The sequence below is a fragment of the Apaloderma vittatum genome, unplaced genomic scaffold (assembly GCF_000703405.1).
Source record: "Apaloderma vittatum isolate BGI_N311 unplaced genomic scaffold, ASM70340v1 scaffold23885, whole genome shotgun sequence".
NCBI lineage: Eukaryota > Metazoa > Chordata > Aves > Trogoniformes > Trogonidae > Apaloderma > Apaloderma vittatum.
Genome location: NW_009716836.1, coordinates 1 through 24609, shown reverse-complemented (window position 1 = coordinate 24609; position 24609 = coordinate 1). Strand labels below are relative to the sequence as shown.

The following is a 24609-nucleotide window of genomic DNA, read 5'->3' as shown; positions in this document are numbered from 1 at the left end:
AAAAATAAGGGCATAAGAATTTAATTTTTAATACCGTTTTCCCCCATTTTTTCCAGTTTCCTCCTGCTTCCACAGCTGAATAACTCTTGCTGGAGTTTAAAGAGTAACCTTTGTACAATGATTATTTACAAAATGTAACCTCCAAATATTCACAACCAAGAAAGAAAATAGCAACTGAAAGCATTTAGAAAACTGCAATATAAAATTTAAGTCAGTAAAAGCAAACAGGTTGCCTTTCTGCAACATTTTCTAACACAACATGCAGAAGAAACTTAAATTCCGAACAGAATAATGACTACTGAGACATATAAACAAGAAATATAATCAACACTTTTCTGATTACACCTGCAATTTAGTCTATCAGAACAATAGAACAAAAGCTCTAAAGATCAAAATCAACTTGAGTTTATAAAAATTCAAGTAAAATCTAAAAATAAGATTACCCGTAACCTGACGTTTACCTAAGCCTCCTGTTTTCTGAGAATGTATTGTCTCATTCAAAGTGGAGCCAGGAATAAGCCTGACCCAGTGACATTTTAATTGGTTTACCTGAAGCAGCAGGCAGGCTGCCTCTTACAGTCATAACTGGAGATGCTTAAACAACTGTCACTCTCAATATTTATTGATGTCACTCTGCTGCTTCAAGACACCGTTCCACACGTTGCACTAACAGCTCATATGCCTCGGACAAAAGTTCCAAAATCATTAATTGTAGTACAGTAACTACAGTCATTGGATGACAACACTGCTTCTAGGACTGTAATTCACAGGGCTTTTGTCCTATTTAGCTTAAAAAGTGATGGCAAGATAAATTTTAAACATTTATTTTTTGTGCCCAACTAAACGCTTGCTAAGTTTTTTAAATGCCCAGAGAGATCACATTGCAACTTCTTCTGAAGTAGTGCTTTAAAAACTTAAAAAGCTGGTTTTGTCCAAATCATGACTCTCAAAGAGCAAGCAATGTGCTTTTGCCTGCTCAAAATTGGAATGGTTTTCAGCTTTGCACTTACTTTCATTTTTGTCTCATATTATCTTCAACAACTAACACCTACATCTTCTTAATCACATAAATGACAGTTCCTAGTAGACCCTGATGAACATGAACATACCATCCCAGGGCTTTAAGAAGCCTTTATCTATTCTGCAATGTTTCCAGTCCTCTCTCCTACAGATTTGCCAGCCTCCTCAACCCATTGAGAGCTCTCCTCTCCAAAGCATATCCCCAGTATACAGCAATCTATGGATTATCAGTAGTCCATTTGATCTTGACAGTTACAAAAACTGACTTGAGAAGAGACTTGTCAAGAGGGTTAACAAAGTAATGTTTGCTAACATAAACCAAAAAAAGAATAGCATTTGCAAAATATGTAATATTGTCTCAGTTTTACAGTCTGAAGTATTGATTAGCTAAATGTCACAGCATCACTGAGAATAGAACACATGCGAGTCTCCCAGTGGAATCTGGAAAAGACCCTGTGCCTTCCAGCTGCAAATTCTTTATTTTCCTATTGAAACTGAAGACAATGTATAAAATATACAACAATAAAATAAAAAAGAAAGTCAACCTACCTTCTTTCCATCTGCACTACTGTCCAATTTAGTAACAAGATGGCATTCTCTCATACAGGTGTGATTCTGACAATCAAGAAGTCGCCCACAAAATCTTTTACACGAGTAGGGATTTGCAGAGTGACATGGTAATGGACTAACCTAAAAGATAAATATATGCATATATATACCCACAGAATGTATATAGACACACATGTACACACACAGAGGCAGAGCATCACTACACAAGAAATCTGGGTTCCTAAGTATCTTTGTTAAACAAAGAAAAACAATGCAATGTCTGTTTGACCTTTTTTCTTTTTAATAGACTTTAGGTTCCCATCCCAACATAACCATGCAGGTTTCACACACCAATTATACCAGGTAAAAAAAGCCAACGCTCGTAATTATGCAAGCTAAATTTTGCAACATAGTTTCTTTTAAAACAACGAAAACCCCCAGGCTTACATTCTCAAATCTTTCAGTATGGTCTATTCCTTCTTTCCAAGCTACACTCATGCCTTCCATTAAAAGTTCCTAAACTGCTTTATAGTTATTGTAGAAGAGAGTTACAGTTTGCTTTCACAGGGCTAACTGTGTTAAGGTCATCATAAGCCCCAAACATTTTACAATTCTACAAACAGAAGACAACCTGCAAGCCAGAAATTCTAAAAACCAAATACCAATTATATCCAATAAAATTTCCAGGAGTGGGAAGGTGAAGAAGAAATGGTTCTATAACAGTACTAGGATATTAATGTCTTATGATACATTTGTACTATTTAGTTTGAGGTTAACACTCTAGTTAACAGAGCTTTGTAGTACTATTCAGAAAATCTATTTAGAAGCCTTCAATTTTCATTGGTACTGAAATGGAGTGAAAATTCCTAACTTGATTAACTAGGTTACTTTCCTAAAGTTGAACAGTACAGGTCCCTCCATATCACAAGCATGAGAGGAAACTTGCTGTTCCCTCTTTCCAACCATTATATAATATTCTCATGCATAAAAACTGTTTCTGTGATGCTGTCAAATCAATTGATTTTTTTAAGAATACCATGATCATTTCACAGAGAAAATCAGAAACTATTTGTGATGTTATTACACAATAGGTTAATGCGACATAACACACTTTGACTAGACTAAGGGTGTGATTTTGTGTTATGGCTTAAGCTGAGTGAACAGCTTCGCACTGTGCCCCTTCCTTTCCTCTCTTCCAATTCTACAATCCTAATTGCACACTCCTACCACTTAGAACAAGTCCTACCACACATCTGTCTTTAGAACAAGACAATTCAGCTAATCAAAGCAGAAGAAGAGGAATTAATAGGAGAAAAGTTCCTTGTCTTTTTCTAAGTTCGCAAGCTGGTTGGCCGTATACCCAGATGAGCACTGGAACTCAACTGAGGGAAGAGCAGATGGTCCTCCATGGGGCAGAGCCAGGGACATTCTCCTTTCAGCACTGTTCATGTTGATTTCCCGCAGTCCCACAGCAAAAATATACAAAGAAGGATTTGAACCCACTTGCCTACAGAAACGATTTCTGAAAAAAAGACCGTACATCAGGTCGCTGCAAAATGCAATTAATTCACAAGACTTCTAAACTCCTCCTCTTCCCACCCTGACCTACAGAGATTGTGAACAGCGGGAGGCTGCATTGCAGGCTGAACATCAAGCCTGGAACACGGAGGACAAAGCCTTGAGGCTATCATGTTCAACTACTCTCCCATCCCTATGTCAGAGCTGAAGCTCATCATGCTGGCTAAAGCAGTTATAAAAACATAGCAAGTAGTCCGAATGTCTCGTTCTCACTTGCTCCTGCGAACTTCCTACAACTCAAGTCTCTGATGCTTTACGGTTCTGTTGACCAAATGAACAAGAGACAGCAACAGGCCTAAGAAAAAGAGGGTCTGAAGCAGAGAATAGCACTATACCAAGAAAACACACACCAGCTACCAAAGCTTTTATTGTTTCTAGTACCCTGTCCCTTCTCATTCTCCTCCATCTCTCTCCTCCTTCCTCAGAGTCACAATTTGCTCGGTAGCAACATTAAGTAGTCAAAGGATACTGCAAGGTAAAAGAATGAATGAAAAGGTGTACTAAACATTAAGATCTGTCACTTCTCTATCTTTCCTTCTTCCCCCATTTCCACTCATTTTTATTTTTACAACTACTGGTTCTGCTGTGGCTCAGGCAATCACAGCAGATCAGGGCAGTAACAGTAACAGGTCTACGGCTGCACAGTTGAATATGCTGATGAGATTTCTTTTCCCAGCAGTTAGTCTCCCACCTTACATGGACTCAGCCAGCAGCTCCAGTTAAAGAGATGTGGCAGAAGCTCACCGGCAGAAGTGGAGCATCCCTGTTGGTGGCACTCCTCGCGTACACCAAGCTGAGAGGTGATGCTGAATGAAGCTGGGGGCAGGGAAGCACACAAGCTCACAGACAACAGTAGCAGCTTTCGGAGAGCCAACTGCGGAGAACATCCCAGCCCTCTGGCTGCACCCACACCATCGCTTCCGCTCGCCTCACTCACTGACCTTCCTAAGTGTCGAGTCTCACAGAAGATAAGAGAGCCTTCTGGAATCGACTGACATTGTAGCCAAAACCGAAAGAATTTCAATTAACGTAAATCTACATTACATTTTCAAATTTGTTTCCATTTCTTGACGAGTCAATCTGCCGTGAATATTAGTAATAAATCCAGAGGATGAAGCAGAGACAAGTTTTACTTTCTATAGTTGGAACACATTCCTGAGACAGCTAAATGGAGGTCGCTACACTTCCTACAAAGACAAATACCAAAGAAGCCACAAACTCCAGGAGGCTGATGAGCTGAATAATAAAGAACGCAGATGAGAACCAGAAGTATTTTGTGACAGCTAAATGGAAAAAATAAAGAAAATAAGGAGGCATAATTTTCAAACCACAGGTCCTCCATGGGATAAAGAAAGGAAGGCAAGGAAGACAGGACAAGACAGCTTTCAGAAGCTTTCCAGCATGTCTTCCAAATGCATAAAAGCAACTAATAGATACCTCAATTGGAATATAAAAATGAAAATCAAGTACAATAGGGCAGGGAAATTTTGGAAATATAAGGTATTCACACATAAAGGTGAATCTAATCAAGTTTTACATAAAATTTTGCCGAGAGGCAGAGTAATGGTCTTCCACCTATAAATGAACCACAATGAAAAAAATACAAACCACATGAGAATAATAAAACATAGCATTACATTCTTACCAAAAAAACAAAACAAAAAAAAAAAAGAGAAGAGAGAGTTCTAACTGCCTGACAACAGCAAGAGTGATAATACAGGATATTCAAAACACTCACTGCAGAAACAAAATCAGAATGTTTCTCTTCCCCTAGAATATTTAATGAAATGGAACAGCCACAAGAGAATTAAATACAGGCAACAAATTAAGACTATACTCAGTTAAGATTTTCTTGTTTGTCCCTATTTACTTTGTATGGGCTTTAATTAATGTTTTCCCATAAAAATAGATTTTGAATATAATTAGTTCCCATAATTTTATTTTAAAGGGCATGTATATGCTACTGCTATGAAATGCCAGTACTTATGGCAGGTTCAAAGAAAAAGTAAAACATCAAGCTTTCATTCTGAGGTGGCAGCAATTATTGATGATAGGTGATTGTTTTGACCTACAACTCGAAACAAAATTGAGAGCTAGTTTTAAACACCTACAAATTTAAGAACTAAGAGTAACTAATTTTTTCTAAATGTATGTGAAAATATTCAAAATTTGCACAGTAAAATTATTTAAGCGAAGGCTGCACACTGTAGCTAAACGAAATCTTAGTTTAGGTTAAACATCGTATAGATTCATACTTCCACTAGATACAGATTTTATACAATTACATCATCTGAACAGTAGTTTTAAGTCTCCTGTTTCAAGTGATAAATTGCTTGTTCTAAGTACCAAAGACACGTAAGAGTTTGAACTAAATCAATCCATTAAAAACTTTTTAAACTAAATGCCAGAGTGAAAGCACAACTCCAACATCTACACAAATTCAAATTACTGTGTAAGTAAAAACATAAAGACAGTGTTTTGCTTATTATACCGCTCCTAAACTGTTTGCTTTCATTTTGTCTTCTACTCATTGTCTGCAGGCATCCCAGTAAAACACAGAAAACTTTATAATTCATTTCATTCCCAGTTTGTTTCTTTTATACCTCCTCCATTATAGGAACAACAGTTCAACCTAAGGAGTAACACAGTACAGCAGTGAGTCCCCCTTTCATGGTAAAACTTTGCTTTAGAAAATTGCTACTTTCATCACTTGTGAAAAGTTCACATTTCCCAGTGAAAATCTCCTCATGAGCTGGCAATTACTATAGGAGGGGAATATTCCTAACTACATACAAGCGCTTTCTCTTGTTAACAAACAAAAATAAATGAGTTCAAGGTGAGACTACCTCTTAAGAGCCCATATGGCTGAAAGACACTGAACAGATATTGCAAGTCTTGTACATAAAAATGTACAGTGCTCATAAAATACACTACAAACACACCCTCAACACAGACATTAACACATTATTCTTTTTCTTGATTGCTACCAAAATCTCAAAGATTAGGATGCTTCATTCCACTCCATTCCACTCCAGAAACTGCTCAGCTTCAGCAAGAAGGAAGCACTGCACTCTGCTGGCTGAGAGAAGGAATGTTTAATCTAGAATATCACATAACATCAATAAATCTAAATAATTAAAATTAGGCACTGACACCCTGGATTTTTTCCTTATTTTCTATGCTAATCCATAGAGAAAACATGACTCAAAGCCTCCAACTGATTCTGCTACAAGCAGTAGCAACAAAGAAAGGATTTTTTTTACTTACTTAATTGGAACCACATTCTCTACTAAGAAAAGCTCTCAATCGTTCTGGGGAGGGACATAAACTTCACAACCATATACATCTGACTAGTGGCAAACCCAGTAACACTGTCTAGAGCAGGTTATATATGGGGTACAGCAAGCACAGCTTGCATTTCGTTCTTACAGAAGTTCATGAAAAGTTTGGGTAAGACTCAATCTGCCCAATGACAAAACACCTCGTTGACTCGATAAAACATTGGCTCATACACCTGTAAGCTCTACTGTGGAAAACAAAAGCAAAAGTCAGCTGTTTCAACAACAACCAAACAGACACAGTTGTTCTTTTCACCCATTTTTACAGCACATTTTTCCTCAGCAACTGACAAAGTACAAAGTATCTCTGTGGAAATTGTATTCAGCTTGGCTGGATTAATAAATGTGCTGCCCCTACAGACTGCAGATTTATAAACTTTGTTAACAACATCTGTAGTTGTTGTCATCATGTAATCAAGCCACCATTACACCACATACCAAACGATTATTAAGGAAGGCCAAAGGAAAGAAAAAAAAAAAAAAGGCAGATTTATTTTCTAGAATTTTTAATTGGCTTAAAATGAAAATACGTTTGTTCTAGAACTGTCAGCTGCACATTGATAGTGGATTTATGCCAGACTTACTAGCAGACAAAACTGTAACAGCAATAGCTTTTTTGAAGATAAGATCGCTAAACTAGCAATTATCTTTAAAAATCAGAAAAAATGAGTTGACCTTAAGTTTCCCGACTTTTAGAAATTACTGTGAATAACGATGATAGATATTTTGCTTCAAGTATTAGTTAAGATTTTCTTCTCATGCAAGCCAAAATAGCCAGAGACTTCATTCAAAACTGGAGAAAGCCGCACACCAAAAAGACAAGCTAACAAGTAACACTACAGAAGTTTCCACTACATTGTTTGATTTCAGCCATATGTGTTCAGACCCAAGTCGCATGAGAATTTTCCTGTATGACACTACATTCCTTATCCTTTTAAACTAAGCAGTTTCTAGGAGAACTGAGAAAAGTGTGGGACAGGGAGATGATAACTATACAATAAGGAAGAAAAACCCAAACAATGCAAGCATATAATGAAAGAAGACCGCTCCCCAAAAATTGAAACACTGTTTAAACAACTGCAAGAATACACAAATCACTTCATAAATCATGAATTAAATTTCCATCTACAAATTCTAAAACCTCAAGTGGTAATGTAGTCTTCAAAAAGGAACTTAAAAGACCTGCTGATATGTAAGCCTTGGTGATAAAGTGCTGCATTGGTTTTAAAAATATATTTTTAAAAAATACAGTATTTCTCTTTAATACTTTTTTTTTTGTAGACTAACAAACTGAGATATCCTTCATATTCCACTTCAAAAGCCAATTTCCATGACTCACCTCATGCTGCCCAAGACACTCCCTGTTAAAGAGAGAAAAATCAGGGATTAGGAAAACGTGTATCTTTAATAAGGGACTTAAAACAGTAACAGTGCTTCTCACACAAAAATAATGCAATTATTTCTTAAAAGTGCAAACTAAGAGAAAATGATCTATCTAAGCAGATCAATGCCTTCTCTTTTTTAACAGTTGTTTAGATTGCTGCATTTTGTGACGGCAATCCTAAAATCAGCGTTTCATGTACAGATGAGTTACAATTGCACATGAAATTAGTAATTTTTATGTTAGAAAATTATCTGAATTGCTGACAAATATCTTCTCCTTTAGCTCTACTAACTTCATCTTTTTCAGTTATTTCTGAGAACTATCTAGTCTACTCTTCATGTTTTCAATTCTATCCCTTTTAGAATGGTCTACCACTCCTAGGAAAGAAAAACTGCACACCAATCAGAATTTGAGGTATTATTATTATACTCAAACCAATCTCCTAAAATTAAATCAATCTTGTGCCTGATTTTTTTGAAGTATATTTTCCTTTTTACCTCTGATTTCCTATCTGTCAAAAATTCCTAGCAAGGAAATTTTCTAGCAAGGAAACTTTTTTTTATAAAGTATCCCCAAATGCTTCTCTTACACAAAGCAACTACCTACAGATACAGGTGGTCTTTAGGACAGGAGGATATTAACAAGAGCAATCCGTCCTTCACCTAGTATAATAAGTAGATGCATCACAGGAGGCTGTTCTTTGCAATACACAGTTGTTATATCCAAGATAATCTTCCTATATCCTGCTAATTTGGCTTCTAGGACCTCTGCATTTCATCGCAGCGTGCTTCTGTTCCACTGCAGGGGGAAACTGCATAACGAATCCAATTGCTTTCTGTCATGTACCTACTAAATTTGCAAATGAGAAGTTCCCCACAGCAACGCTGCATTCAAGGTGAGACACAACGGTATCAGATGAACTACAAGATGCACGGAAAGCTGGCAGGATCACTGGGCTCAAACGGCTGCAGCCAGCTGTTTGTATCCTACTTGGACACCAGTTACAGGTGGAATTCTTCAGGCCAGGACCCATCTTTAATTCTTTATTCCCCGGCTCCCCAGTAACAAGGAAGAGGCAAAAGGCATCACTTTCACAGAAGACAGTAAAAGATGGTGGAGTTAATACATCTGAGGGCAGGGATGCCACGCAGAAGGATCAAGACAGATTGGAGGAACAGGCTGAGAGCGAATTCAGGAAATGCAGAGACAAAAAAACATCCTGCATCTGGGACTGACTAAATCACAGCAACCCTGCAGGCTGGGGACTGATGGGCTGAGGGATATAATAGCCGTCTTTCAGCCTCAAGGGGAAGTGACCAAGAAATGAAGCCAGGCTTCTTACTGAGGTTCAAAGTAGGGAGGCAAGAGACAATGATCATACTCCTAAACAAGGAAGGGTCTGAGTGGTTACACAGTATAGAAAAAAAATTTTAAAACATAAAAACTAAAAAAAAAAAAATATCAGTCTAAAGAAGCACTGAGAGAGGCTGTCCAGAGAGGCTGCAGAATCAATCTACTTGGGGGTATTCAAGGTCCAGCTGGACAAAGCTGGAGCAAATTGGTCTGAATTCAGTGTTGATTTGGTTTTAGGAGGAGGCTGGACTAGATGAACCTGTCTCAAGGTACCTTCCAACCTCAGTGGTTCTGTGGAATTAACAGAGCAACTAATTTTCTGGAAAATCCCTTTGAACTATTTACAAAACCAGATATTGAATACAGTCCTTTTCAAATCTCTGACTGCTCATGTTCAAAGATATAAAATTATTAGAAAAAACATCAAAATCTATTGCAAAACCTCAGTGGTGAAAGATCAAATCTCCACTAACACCCATCCATACAGATCAGGGTTATTTAAACTATTTTCAATTATCATATTCGTCCAAATGCCACTGTTTGAGGAATGATTTTAAAAGCCCTGCTAATGAGCTACCCTGTCAGATTATTTTGCTTAATTTGCCTCAAGCATTATGAAACGTAATGATGCTTCCTCTAGTTAGATAAACTAAGTATGACTTCTCCAGTATGGTTTTCTTCTTATTTAACAGACACTCCTTCTCTGGGGAGGAGTCGTCAGACTAACAGAGGGGATTTTGAGGCAGGAACTAGAGGATGTGCCCTATATACATGGTGTTACACAATGACCTCTGCTGAATGTCTACGTGAAACAGTTTCTACGAGCATTTACTCACACACTGAAAGGAGACAGCTCATAACTACACATTTTTCACCTTTTGGGAGTCTGTGAGCCCAAGGATCAGAATGACAGAATGTTAGAGGTTGGAAGAGACCTCTAGCGATCATCTCTAGTCCAACCCCCCTGCCAGAGCAGGATTCCCTAGGGCAGCCATACAGGAACACATCCAGGCAGGTTTTGAAAGTCTCCAGAGAAGGAGACTCCACAACCTCTCTGGGCAGCCTCTTCCAGTGCTCTGTCACCCTCATAGTAAAGAAGTACTGTGTTTTGAACAAAAGCATGATCTACCAAAGTACAATCCTTAAGAAATTAAGTTCTGAACATACCTACGTAGGCAGTTAAATGGATATTCTTGATCATCTCATTCTATTTAGTTTTCACTTCATTAAATGAGGACATAATACTCCCTCATTAAGGAGGGATGTTTAAAAAATAAATAAGCACTAACAGCTGTGAAGCATGGTGAGTTTAAAATAGTAAGGGGCTACATCACTAAAACAGACAAAAAAAACCTGTAATTCCTTTTACAGATAAACATTGAATCTGAGTCCTTATTCCACAATGTAAAAAGAACTTTTATCAAATTGAAAGACGGTAGTGGAAAAAAAGTCATCATCACATTTTCCCTTATATCCTCAGAATCATCACAGAAATAGTTGATATGGATCTACTCAGTGAATAGAACCTCTGGACAAATAAAAACAGAAAGGAGAAACAAAAGGAATGCAATTTATTGCCATTTATTGGCACGCAATAACTGAACAACTGAGAAACAAAATAGCAACTTGTTATGCAGAAAGTTACAATCACAGAAAAATTACAAGGCCACAAACCAAACAAAAGACAAGCTATATGAAAAGTCATATGTCACTGAAGACTATCAAATTATAATGTCTGTCTGTGCAATTTTCATTATTTTTAAGGTATCATTGCACAAAACGTGTATTAGAAACAACCAGTATGTACCAACACAATCAGTCTTTTCATATAGTGAGCACAAGCTACAAAAAAGGTCCATTGAACAACCTCCAGTGCTCCCAGTTTTATAAGAGTGGTGTTCACACAGGCTCATTGCATCTCCAGAGGAAAATATGGTTATTTTCACATCCATCTCTACAACAGTATAAAAAGAAAAAAAACCCCTTTTTCTGTACCAAAATTTACTTTTACGTGTTTTTAATACTTACACTGGTACAGGAACCTCACAGGGAGGGCATGGTAATGCTGTTTGAATAAAAGCTGGCTCGGACGGCTGTTCCCAGGGACCTGCAGACTGATGCTGTGAGCAAAGGACAACACTAGTTAAATACAAAACACAAATGGAACTACCTGCTGGACCATAAAGGAACTTACCATCCAAAGAGATCCCAGTTCTAACAAATCCACTTTCTAGTAACTAACTTTTTCTAATGGAAATCTCAACACCCCATACACACAACAGATTACAATTTCATCCTTAGCATCGTTAGGGATACGAAAATGAAGGCCTGTGGCCCTACTGCTAAAAATCTAGCACAAAGAGTAACAAAAAACCAGCAAAACAATTCCAGGTATTTAATAGAAGTAAAAATATAAAAATATTTACATTACTAAACAACTTCAATTATCATCATGCAATACATGAATGTGCCATGTTTGAAGATGTCAAACAATTTTTCGTTTCTAACTTGTGTAAATTTTGCTGGTTTAGTAAACATCAGAGTTAATTTTTTTTCCTCTTATAAGTAGATTTGAAATTAAACATTTGTAACAGAACTCTAACAAAAATCTTGCAATTTCCTGAGTAATTATAACTGCTGGAAACTGCACATTCAATCATAAATTATAAAAATAAATAGATTATTTGGCCTCAAGTTATGCCAGGGGAAAAAGTTCTACACTGAAAGGGTTATCAAAGACTGGAACAGGCTGTCCGGGGAAGTGGTTGAATCAGCACCCTTGGATGTTTTTAAAAGCTGTCTAGATACAGTGCGCAGGGAAATGGTTTAGAAGTGGGCCTGGTAGAGTTAGATAACAGTTGGGCTTGATGATCTTAAAAGTCTTTTCCAACCAAAATGAATCTATGATTATTTATTTACTCTGAATTCCAAAAGCCTCCGACATAAAAGACTGAGGTCAGACAACTGTTGCTCGTTCTTCAGAACACAAACAACACACCATTTTTCATTATTTACTTACGAAGCCAGCCTGCTTCACAAGTGCTTCATCGTGGCAAGAAACGGGGCACAAATGACCACACGTTAACGTCTTCTGGCAGGACTGACGACACGGAGGACACCGACCAAAGTGACAATAGTGTTTCTCCCGGGTAGTGTGGTGACAGGTAGGTGGTCGGCTGTAGTAAAATCCAAGAATGAATATGACAGCAAGAAACAATAAGTTACAGTCACTGAGCAGTTGTGTTCAAAATACAAAGAACTAAGTGGTTTTCTCTAAAAATGAATTTATTTAGCAACGGTTAATATTACAGGAAAATTATACAGGAGTTCTAAATTAAATTAAAATCAAACTTGGGTTTGCATATTCGGTTATTTCAATCCTAATTCTACTCTAAGTACTCTTGCTACACCTCAGCAGAAAGTATTTTTTTCCTTTCACCAGTCAAATTTTTCAGGCAAACTGCCTCATGGAGATACTTCAAAAAGTACCAGAGATGACTTGAAGCGCGTGGGAATACAAAACCAGAAATTATAACGGGACAGAAACTCCCTCTTGACAGCACCAAGCTGTTCATGAAACCGCAGCACCAAAGAGGGAGATTATTATCACTTTCTGTCTGCACAGTCAAGAACACAGAAGACTGAGAAATACTATCTGTAATCATATAAAAAAAATAACTGTTGCATTTTCCTATTTTATTTAAGGACACTAGAACGAGAAACACACACACTTCTTTCTATACTGACCTGCAGAGCTGTTTGCATTTAGGAGGTTTGATGGTGCGTTCTCTGCCACAGGGCACCTTAATGACAGTTTTTCCACAATTGCATTTCACATCTACAGTCTCTGGACATGGATTACAACTACCTAAAAATAAATATATTAACACTGATAATCTGAACAAGGCTGCTGAAGAAAAAAGGGTGGAAGTATACAGTCTTTTTATTGCAAAGTAAATTAAATTATATCATCAGCATATATAAACGTCTACTTTTACAAAACAAACTGAAGGTTGAAAGCTCTGCTGCCTAGAGCAGCTAATATGCGTGCAATTTACTTAAATATTCTATTAACGGAGACAACTGCCCACACTCTCAAAAAGACGGAAGGGCAGAGATAACGTATAAATCTGAAGTTAAGGTGAGAACACACTGTTCTCAAATTGAGCATTATAATCTGCTACAGTAATAAACAAAACATTTCTATTTCTTGGCAACACATTCTAAATTTCAACAAGTATAATTAAATGCTTAAGGAAAAAAGATACATAAGAATCAAACCACAAACAGAATGGATGAAGCTACCATTCTTAGGGACCCCTGCTAAGGACCAAGGCCTTATTATCAGGAACCTCTAATAATTCTGAGGTCGGATACCTTTTAAAGGACCTGATCTGGCAAGTTTTTTTCCTGGAGTCATACTACTTCCTTTAAAATCAGTGGTCACCGAGATCTGGCAGCTCACTGCAAAATTAACCTGACCTAGTATTACATACTGAAGATAAAATAATTCATCCTAACTTTTAGCCACTATTAAAACATTGGAATATAAGGAGAAACACATGCATATAAATATTTTTAAATCAAAGTTGTTGCCCATATTAGGAATATTTTCACCATTCTGACAAGATATTATAAATCATATTAGACTGTAATTTGTTAACACAGAAGTTATTTTCTTCTCTAAATTTATCATCTGATATAGTTACTAGCTTCATTAGATGCAACTTTTGGAAAGAGTTAGCACTTATACTATTGACAACTGTACTATTTCGATAAATTACACACACTTTAAAGTGTATATATCTGATATTTACATTCCCAAAGTTCACTTTTGTTTTCTTACAGGTTCTGCTTTATTATTTTTATACTGCTGTCAGTTGTTAGAAATCACTGTTACTTTTAGGGACACTGTAAAACAAAAATAATATTACATATAAACAGCTATTTCAATGTAGAAGTATATCCTATAATGCAGCACTAGCTCCTTAGTTTTCCAACCAGAATTTTATTCTGTGATTTAGTTATCAACCAAACTAATGCAGAAAAACAACATTATCAATTTTCTTCTGACACTACCAAAAGAAAAAATAATAAAATTTACATATTTTCAGGATTTTGGACAGGCACAGGGGAGGGGGAAAAGAAAGGAAAGGGGAAGAGAAGAGGCACAGTTAACAGAGAAAAAATAAACCAGCACTAAAAACCTCTCAAACATACTGTCTCCACAAAAAGCCCACCTACAACAACGGAGAGAATTCAGTAAGCACCTCAGAGAGCCATGCAAGCTTACAAACTTTGCAAGTTTGGCAAAAGCAAACAATATTCCATCACTACAGGGATGCTTCACCTGTTCTTACCTCTGTGGCAGCCTGAAGGACATTTGTGATTCCTGCAGCCTAGAGTTCGCCCACAGACTTGATCACATGGTGGACAGTTTCCAGAACAGCACTATTAAACAAAAAATTTAAAATACTCTGTAGAACTAAAACTTAGACATTTCTGGTATAAATTTGCCCTGTTCTACTACCTCATTTTTTCAATACTTCTTTAAAAAATTTTCATACAGTTTAGTCAAATTTCCTCAAATTCATGCCAGGTAGTGAAAGGAAGCCATCTGTACAGTTGTTTTAAAAAAAAATCCAAGTATAAAATAACAAGAAAACACGCAATTGAAAGCATCATTTCAACACACTAAAAAGGCAGAGAGCTTCCAAAAAGTATAAGAACATTTACAAGGTTCAAATTCTTATAATATTTTAATCCAAAATAATTTTGGAATACTGCACACAGAATATCCAACAATTTGCCCCATTACTGTGCAATGTCTTCCACTTTTATCCTAAACTGTTCCTGGCACAAAAATGTTGCTACCCACTTTTTTTTAAAAAAAAAAACAAAAAACAAAACCCAAACATATTTTATCTTTGTAGTAAAAGTCAGATAATGTTAGTATCAGTTATCTACTTTCTGTTCTTAAATAAAGAAGCAATGTGGAAGAACTGGAACACACCACACCACCACCACATTGGTAGATGCCAGGTCAGGAGGGAAAGAACCTCATCTCTTCTACTAACTTGAAAGATACCTTCCTTCCAAACTGCATAAGGCAGCCAGGCAATTAGGAAGAGAAACCTGGATATTTTAGCATAAATTTAAGAGGTCAAGATTGCCTTTACTTGCTTTACTGTCTTTTCACACAAAGTAAATGCAAATAACAATAATACTCAAAAATACCTAAGAAGAAAACTATCCCTTTTCATGCCTCTTTGTGGTTAGAAGTCCAACTTTCATCATGAATTAATTCACACATAGCAGGCAACTTTCGGGCCTTCTTGAATTGGTAAACTGAGCTATCGATCATTCCTTCGACTTTAAATGAGACAGGAAACAAAATTCAAATTCCCAATTGTCAGACTACTGCTGTTTGCAGTCATGCATGTTAGAAAGAGGGGATGGACTGCCACATTGTCAAAAATAAGAGTATGTTATAAGAGGTTCCCAGCTCTTCCTACAAAGTAGGATATAAATGGATTTCACTACCCACAAATGCATAAAACATCAATAATTACTTGAGTACCTGAAAGCAAAACTGCATTCTGGAACTAGAAAGTTGTGAAAATCCCCTCTCAGTTTTTGAGGGCCCTGAGTTTTTCCTGGAGACGTGCTGTTGAAAGAATTCCAGCATGCTGCAAACTAATTTGAACGACATTGAAGAAAACTCTTTCTATTCAGTAACATGAGATGGAACAACAGACTGAGGGGATTTCTACATAATGTAAAATACTATATATAAATAAATGTTATCTAAACAACAAACTAGAGAAAGATCATCTCTGGACACTTACTTTTCTCCTACATTGGTGCTTTTGGCAATCACGAATTTTAGTACACTTGGTTTCACATAGATATGGCTTATGACACGGCATACGTTTAGTGTGCTTTCCACAGCGACACTGTTTTTCAACTTCCTGGGCAGCAAGATAAGAAAAAAAACCCACACAAACAAACCATGGGTATTTTTAATGCCAAAAAAAAAAAAAAGTCAAAAATAAAATGTTCTTCTACTATCTGTAAAGAAAAGTTCATGGCAGATTAACATTACAGTGCTCTATCACAACAGGAAGTGTATCACATGCTCTGAGGAGATTATCCAGCTGCAATGACTACTCGTGGACCTTGTGTTGCTACCACAAATGCTGTAGCCTTGGTCTCACCAAGAAGGAAGCCACTTCAAGGGACCCACTAAAGCATGTGGTGCAAGATATCAAGCATAAATGCAAAACAAATTCATAAAAAAAAATTCTTCTCCTGCACAGCAACCTAGATTCATCCATTGTGTATATAGACAATTAAAGAATTAGGTGAGCAGGTTTATCTGACCTTTATCACAGTGATCATGTACTAACTACTTTCATCACAGATTTTGTAGCCAAAGGTGGTTCAGGAAGAGACAACTGAGAGCAGACAGAGTAACAGCTTTACAGGCCAGACTACAGAAGCTCCACAAAGCAAAATACTATTTTCTTACTGAAAAAGAAATGTTATGTTACAGCACATTCCATTTCACCAAGGAAGAAACAGTTTAGTAAGACAAATCACCAAGGAAGCTAGAAGAGATGGGGAAAAAATTAGGTGTCTTTTAGGGCATAACTAATTCAAGACATAACCAAGACAATAAAACTGTCATCCATGTCTCAATTCAGACAGATAATGTTCAACTATTAATTCAGAATTATGTTGTGGTGGGAGGAGAATGTATTGCTTTTAATGAACAGGAAGTAATAGCTGTGACTTAATTTTCCTCAGCACACTCGCATTGTTCCAGGCTCATGGTGTTTACAAACCTTAACAAAATGTGAACCTCCTACAGTAAGACTAACCTGCCTGCATATTTCACAGGGACCTCGGTGACAGCGCTGTGAACATTTATGGATGCCACATTCCAGAACTTTGTCACAACTATCACCACACGTGGGCACATCTTCTGTACAAGGCAACGTAAACTCTAGATGAAGAGAAGTACAGGCAAGCACTTAGAAAAAAGACAAAATATTTAGGAAAAAATGCACGATGTGAGTTCAAATGTCAACTCTCTCTCATTTTTTAAAAATTTCTCTAGACTTACTTAGCCACACAGCCAACTAAACTCCTAGTATTAAATAAAGCTTTTAAAGAACTACGCAAAAAAAAAAGTTAATACAAACTGTCACAGTTCACTATTTGTAAGAACTTTTTATGGACTCTGCCCTGCAGAATTAACCTAAACTACTGACTGTCAAAGACTGGATGACTTTATTTTTTTTAATCTTACTTGGAAAAAATAAAACAAAACCAAAACAGCAGCTTACTTGATTTTTCACATGGACAGGACCTTTTCCCAGAACGAGGACAGTCTCCACAGGGACCAGCGTGACAAACTCGTTCACATGTGTGATTACCACAAGGCAAGCGTTTCCCACACACCTGGAAAACTCAGAGAAACCCAGTGAATGCACTGTAACAGAATGACACAGACCTTTTTCTGAATTTTTGTTATCAAATCCTACATTCACTGAGTTTACCAAATGAAACTGACCATCCCTGTGGTGAACCTGACTGGAAGACCACCATATGCCAGGGAGTTAGTGGTTTATGTTAAGCTGAGCAGCCCCAGGCCCATGTTGTGCTGCACATACCCCTTGGCCACAGGATAAACTTACTGCAGCAGAGGAGATAGGAGGCAGCTCCCACTTGGTACCAGTGATTACACCACCTGCACGTCCTTGCCTTTACCTAAAATTGCAGGAGGAAGTTCTCATCCAAATATCCTTTCTGTCTGACAGGAAATATGATGAACAGAGTTTTCTTCCTTGTAACAAAATCCTACAATTGCTTCAGTAACCAAAATGGGGTAACCCTTTCTGCAGATGAGGTCTCCATGTGGATCAGAGGCAACACTATTATTTATATTATACTCCTTTTCTCTATCATGTTAGCTGAAATAAATAGCATTTTAATTGATACTTTACACAGGCTGAGTGTCCTTCTTACTGGGATCGTAACGACCCTGTTGCAACCTCCCCCCTGCCACTTAATTAAAAAAATTATTTTAATTTTTACAGTCTGTCATTCCACAGCCTTGGTCCTAAGAATAAGCTGCAAAGAATGAATCACAAAGCTTTCATTCTGTTACAATCACTAGAAGTAAATAAGCATGAAACTCTTATCTACTAAGCTGTGATTTCATGCCTGGTTTTGAAGATAGTAGCTGCAAGTTTAATCTCAAGTACAAGAGAACAAAATATACAAGGTCAAATTCACTGCTAGCTTAACCCTAGCACAATCCCAGAACAGCAACATTTTAACTACTGTCAGAAATTGGCCACCAGGCAGATCCATTCTCAAACACTGCTGCTTACATATTTGATTGTACTTTCAAAAGCTAAAACAGTACCATTATTTTCTTACTGAATGAGTTTTTTTCCAATCTTTAATAAAGCCAGTAATCAAATTTTATAAAGACGAGAAAAAAGCCAAAAAGGACAGCTTTGACAGACCTCATCACACTGCCACTGCGGACTTGCACAAAGCCTCTCCGCCGTCTGTCTCCCGCAGACGCACCGCTGTTTACTGACTCGCGGGCAAGGCTGACAATCTCCTGCGCATAATTGCAAAGTGACGTTGAGAGCAGGAATTGTACAACACCGCTTCATCCTCACCATAAAAACAAGCACTCCTCTGAAGTTTAACGAAGGCTGGTCTACCTGCGTGACAGGAATTCTCACAAGTGTGCTGCCCGCACAGCAACATTCGTCCACAGGGCAGGCGACACGACCACTCCTTGGCACTGCACCGTCGCGGCACCGGTTTGGCTTTCTTACAGTGACAGGTTGTTGTGACCATCTTCGGGCAAGGCGGGCACGGTCCTGAGTACAGGAAGAATTACACCATTGTAACAGCCAGTCAGCAAAACGCAGCCTTGACTATGTGTTTTACCCTTGAGAATTTTAAATAGGGTTAGCACATTTTAAGTGTCACGCAACCGAGAGGTGCAACGGATTTACCTGGGTGACAAAGCAGCAAACACTTATGGCCACAAGGAGGTTTGAATTCCCTTTCACATGTCTGACCACAGGAGTGAGGTACCAGCCATGGGTCTAGTGTTGGATTTTCCACTTTTCCGCAGTAACAGTAATACCTACTAGGAGTTTCTGACCGTTTGTACTCAAACCTACATTTTGGACTGCAACAAGAAAAAAAAGAGAGTGAGAAGTAATTTTTTTAAGATTTTTTTAAAAAGAAGAGCAGTTTTTATCATTTCAATTTCTCAAGATTGTTAACAGGCTACCAATTAATGCTTTTACACCTACTGTAACTAATAATAACATTAAATTTATAATATACAAGAAAGGTTTTGCTGTGTGTCAGATTTCACAATACATTCAATAGAATGGAATTGTAAGGAATTGTCCTATCACTGCAATCTTTTTTCTCTAAGAATATATATTAAAAAAAAATCAACATAGAAAGCATACAGAGCAATATTTGTGTCAAGCAATATCAAAGGAAGGTATGCAACAAAGAGTTAACCTAGTTAAATAGAACCAAACAAAAAAAGAGATTAAACCCCAGGTTTAAATAATATTTAGCAATTCAAACTATGCGTAATAATAAAAATTTTATCTGGAAGATCTTAGGCTGTATCAGTTCAGCATCTTAGATACTGTGAGATGCACACCTTCACTTGTTATCCTTGATGCTGTCAGATATTAAAAAATACATTATTCTTAAAGGCAGAAAGGCACCACAGATCTGGAAATTATTAGTGCCACAGGCCCTAAATGCTTTCAGGTGCAGGCCATGGATGAGGGTTGAAATACAAGGAAGGAGAAAGAAAGCAGTGTTTCTGGCTACGCTGGGAAAACACAACAGATAAGGAGCACCTGAGCAGAGAAGAGTAGAGGTTTTGAAAGACCCACACACTCATTTTTATCAAATAAAATACCAATTTGGCTCTATATAATAGGTTAGAAGCAACAACCTGTTTCTCCATAATGACCACACCATTTTATCATGTGCTTAAATATTAAATAAAATGCCATTTGCCTTGATTTTTTTTCCATTATACACATTATGCTTAAACACAAAACCAGTTTGTAGTAGAAAAGGCATTACGACAGTGAGACGCTGCCAGCTAAGAATTTCATACCCTGTTTCCTAAGCAAACCTGCTCTCTGAGATCCCACATTAACAGAGCGTTTGAATCCAACCAGGCACTTTCAACCAAATCTGACAGAGAACAGTATCTCAAAGACGTTACTGAAAGTTCCCACATAAAAGCAGGTGGGCAAATAAAGCACAGAACAAATATTCACAGAGAAACCTTGATTGAACTTTCAGATGCAAACCTACTGAAAAAGCAAGCTTCATTACTGACGCAGCCAGGGTATTACCTTCTTTGCGCAGTCTCGTGTAAAACTTCAAGACCAGCTTTCATGCTTGAGTTATACAGAGACTAAAAATAAAAAAAAAATCCCTAAATCTTGCTATTTTAGAACTTTTTTGGCTGTTTATTTCACAGTGTCAATTTTAAGTGACCAACATGTAAAGCCATTCAGATATAGGTATTAGAAGCTGAGAGACACATGACGCTTCTCAGAATTTGAAACAAATTTGATGCATCACTGTGAAATATTCCTGACTTCTGATAATGAAAATAAAATAATTCAAGCAAGTAATAGAAAAGTCAGTCTTCTAAACTTTTTTGTGTGTGTGTATGTCATCTATTTATATACTATTTACATCTATACTACTTATATCTAAAATAACTACAGTTCACCTGTTTCACTGAAAAAAAATAAATATTTGTAAATGCACCATAAAGAGCTTACCATGGCCAGGGATAATCTTTCTTTCCAAAATCATCATCTGTCAAAGAAGACACAAGGAAAAGACTGTCCTTGGCCCACTTTTGGATACACACCAGGTGAAATATACAAAAGCATCCACAGCAGCTCCAGACCTGAAGAGCAGACAGAAATGTCAATTGCTTTATATTAGGTTTCTTTCTGTTTCCATTGATGAACAACCATAATATCCGAATACCAAATACAAAGCAATACACTACAAGAACAATACAAGCTTGCTATTTTTCCATTTAAAAAAACGGGTTTCCAAAGACGGATTATACCTACTGTTAGGTTAATATAGGCAGTTTTACTGTTTGAGATTCATACCAATAATCTTTTTTCCTGCTCAATCTTTAGGACTTACATAAATGCTAGTAAGAAAAACATTTGATGAGAAGTGTGGCTTTCAACCCAGTGTCTTTTGTTCAAAGAGCCAGAGAGTTATAAAACAGAATTAAAAGCCAATGTGTTTAAGAGTTATTTTGCCAGTATCCCGTCTCCATCACTGAACTTATATTCTTGTTTCCAGTGTACTTCTCTTTGTTAGTTCTGGACTGAAACCACAATCCTTCTCGTAGAATATCAGCCTGCTGATGAAAAGCAATTTAAGTAACAGAAATGCAGTTTTATGCCTTTGGTACTTTCCATGTATTAATGTCTTAAATTGTTAGTTTAGAATGACTGTAACAATTTGGTAAGAGAAATACAGTAGAAAACTCAAGTTTTAATTTCTTTACTTTTTAATAATTTATGACACCATTATAAAATTATACTGTGAAAACAAGAATTAACTTATAGGGGGCAAAGTCAATGACCCAAGTTTCTAAAACAACAGCTAAACAGGAGACATCAAGTAAACAAACACGTTTGGCTAAAATCTCACAGATTCAAGACAACTGACAAACCAGAGTTAAAAAAGAATTCCAAGTTGCCAAATCCCCTTACTTCTGCTGAGATACTAACTCTATCAAGAGACAGAGAACTTTAAAACCAAGCTAAACTTACATGTTAAAGTCTAAAAAAATAAAGATTAAATTTGTTAGGAATTCATACAAAGCACTGTATTTCTTTCTAAACAAAAGTGAATGACTACAGTTCCACTGAATACTTGTAGTCCATGTGCATCCAGCATAAGAAGTTAAAATATTTTCTGCACCTTTTTTTCTTTCAATGTTAAACAACAATTTCAAACATGTCTTTGATTCAAGTAACCATAACAGAAACAGAGTTGGGTCTGTCAATGTCAAAGGGAAGTTGATACATAATAGAAGTGAAAAAGATTTGTCCTGAAATCTCTCTCATGAAAAACGTACCCATATGAAGTAAGACAATTTTCTCAGACATGCCACCGTCCCTTTCACTAATCAGCACTTCGAGCACCAAAGTTTATCTTAGCTCCCCTGCTATAAATCTAACAATAGTATTTCCTAACTTCCTAACATTTCTTGTTTTGGCATTTGCTACAGCATAGCTTACTGAATACATCCTTACAAGCACTGGCCTCTCATCTTCTACTCTCTAAAATTTAAAAATAATAACTCCACATTATGATAACAAACATGTCAAAAATACATACTCTATTTACAGCCTACACGTAAGCACTTATTTCAAGTGTCTGAAAAAAATCCAGAGATGCCAAATGTTGCATTTAGTACTATCAATCCAAAGAACTACCTTAATAAAATTAAATACAATTTATTCAGACAGTTTTATTTGCTTTATTCTAAAAGACTACTGTAAAATACTTACAGCTTGGTTCCTTTTAACTGAAGCAATGCAGATCAGACATGTCATAGCCCCTGACTGAAAAGCTTCATTCATGTACTGTCTTGTACGTTCCAGCTCACTTGCATCTCCATCTTTAATGTATAAAGATTTTTAAAGCAATCAGTAATGTTTGATCTGCTATTCCATACAGGTCCAGACTGCTGTAAAAGCTTTTTTTTTTTTACCTCTGAACAGAGGCTAATCATATATTACTATAAAACCACATTATTAGAAGTACTTAAGACAGTTTCAAAACTATACCATAGATTCTGCATAAAAAGGCAAGAAGTACTGCCTGCATGCATTGCTGGCAACAAATATTTCTAATAGAAAACATGAGAATAAAGTGTTTTCCCTCTAATTATGGAAAAAAATTAATACACAGCCAATAATACAACATTGTTTATGCTTTCATACTGAAATAAAAGTCAATAAATGAAAAAAAATTACCAGTTTGACTGGTGTAAATGGTAAATGTTTTGGCCAAAATCTTTCCTTGTTTTACTTCAGCATCTTCATCATCATCTTCAGATGAGGAGCTAAATTGGTCTTCAACTAGCTTTTTTGCTGCAGCCTGATTAGCCTTCTTAATTTCATCGAACTTCTGCTGTGAAGATAGTTCTATTAAGAGATTAATGAAGATCAATACCATGACAGTTAATCACAACATCACATTCAGTTCTACATACTTTCCACTGTCCTTTTCTTTAGTGAGCTTGCTGATTCTATGTTTTTAAGGACAGCACATTGCTACATTTTCAATATCACATAAGAAAATATAAATGTTCTTCTCTTGTCTACTGTGCATCACCCATAAAATTTACAGCATGAATTATTATCTGTCAATTACTGGTGACAAACCCAACTAAACTGTCAATTACTGCTGACAAATCCAACCAAATATACTAGAATATATACATCTATAATGCTGCTTTATGAAAAGATTACTTAAAAAAACCTACACACAAAAAACAACTTTCCTAGACAGAGAAAGAAAAAAAACACAAAACAAGCAATTCTTGACTAGAGCAAGTGTTATATTTTGCCTACACCCTACAGGTACCTCTCCAGCACTGGTATTTTTTAAATTATGACTTTCATTGATCTCCCCTCATCATCAAGTCTTTACTGGAATAGTGAGATCATGCTATTTCACAGCTGGCAACATTAAAAGTGAGCGAGTATTTTAATACAAAGGTGTAAGTTGTTTTTTTTTTTAAGTTACTGCATGTGAAATTGAGGAGGATTCTCACATGGAGAAAAAAAAAAATAACTTGAGTTCATAATAAACCAAAGTGCCTTTAAGATAACATGTGATGGAGATATAAAGGTCTTCAACAGATCACAGGTCTTAAGTACCTCTCAGTTTTGGACTAGATGATCTTGGAGGTCTTTTCCAACCTTAACGGCTCTGTGCCTATGTCTAACATATTTAACGGGGCTCCGTCAAGCCTAATTTTAGGGCTCTCCTTAAGAAACTATGCCACCGCTGAAAAGAGCTCAGTATTGGGCACTTCTCCACCTGCGAAGCATTTCAGGCTTTCAGGAGCATTAACTCGCCCTCACGGCCCACCCCAGACCGGGCCGATGTGCCACCCTGACCCCAGCACGCAGGCCGGTCCCTGGCGGGCAGCACTCGCTCTCCTCGGGATTCCCAACCCTACGGACAACCGGCTGCTTCGTCCACCGCTTCGCATTTCCCTCCCGCGCTGGAACCGCACCGGCTGCG

General features: G+C 37.0%; 1 protein-coding gene across 1 annotated transcript in view; it reads right to left on the bottom strand.

The window, feature by feature from the left end:
- NFXL1 (nuclear transcription factor, X-box binding-like 1) overlaps positions 1–24577 on the bottom strand; it is a 44385-nt gene extending 19808 nt beyond the window's left edge. The window contains exons 1-16 of the mRNA XM_009869690.1: positions 24454–24577; positions 23331–23501; positions 22863–22972; positions 21096–21226; positions 19269–19447; positions 18969–19130; positions 18762–18862; positions 17574–17688; positions 17106–17230; positions 16071–16193; positions 14583–14673; positions 12970–13090; positions 12242–12398; positions 11251–11342; positions 7825–7846; positions 1570–1710 (exon numbers count right to left, since the gene is read on the bottom strand). Coding sequence (XP_009867992.1) covers positions 1570–1710; positions 7825–7846; positions 11251–11342; positions 12242–12398; positions 12970–13090; positions 14583–14673; positions 16071–16193; positions 17106–17230; positions 17574–17688; positions 18762–18862; positions 18969–19130; positions 19269–19447; positions 21096–21226; positions 22863–22972; positions 23331–23501; positions 24454–24577 — 1965 coding nt within the window. The remainder of the gene's footprint in view (positions 1–1569; positions 1711–7824; positions 7847–11250; positions 11343–12241; positions 12399–12969; positions 13091–14582; positions 14674–16070; positions 16194–17105; positions 17231–17573; positions 17689–18761; positions 18863–18968; positions 19131–19268; positions 19448–21095; positions 21227–22862; positions 22973–23330; positions 23502–24453) is intronic.
- Positions 24578–24609: the final 32 nt, after the last annotated feature.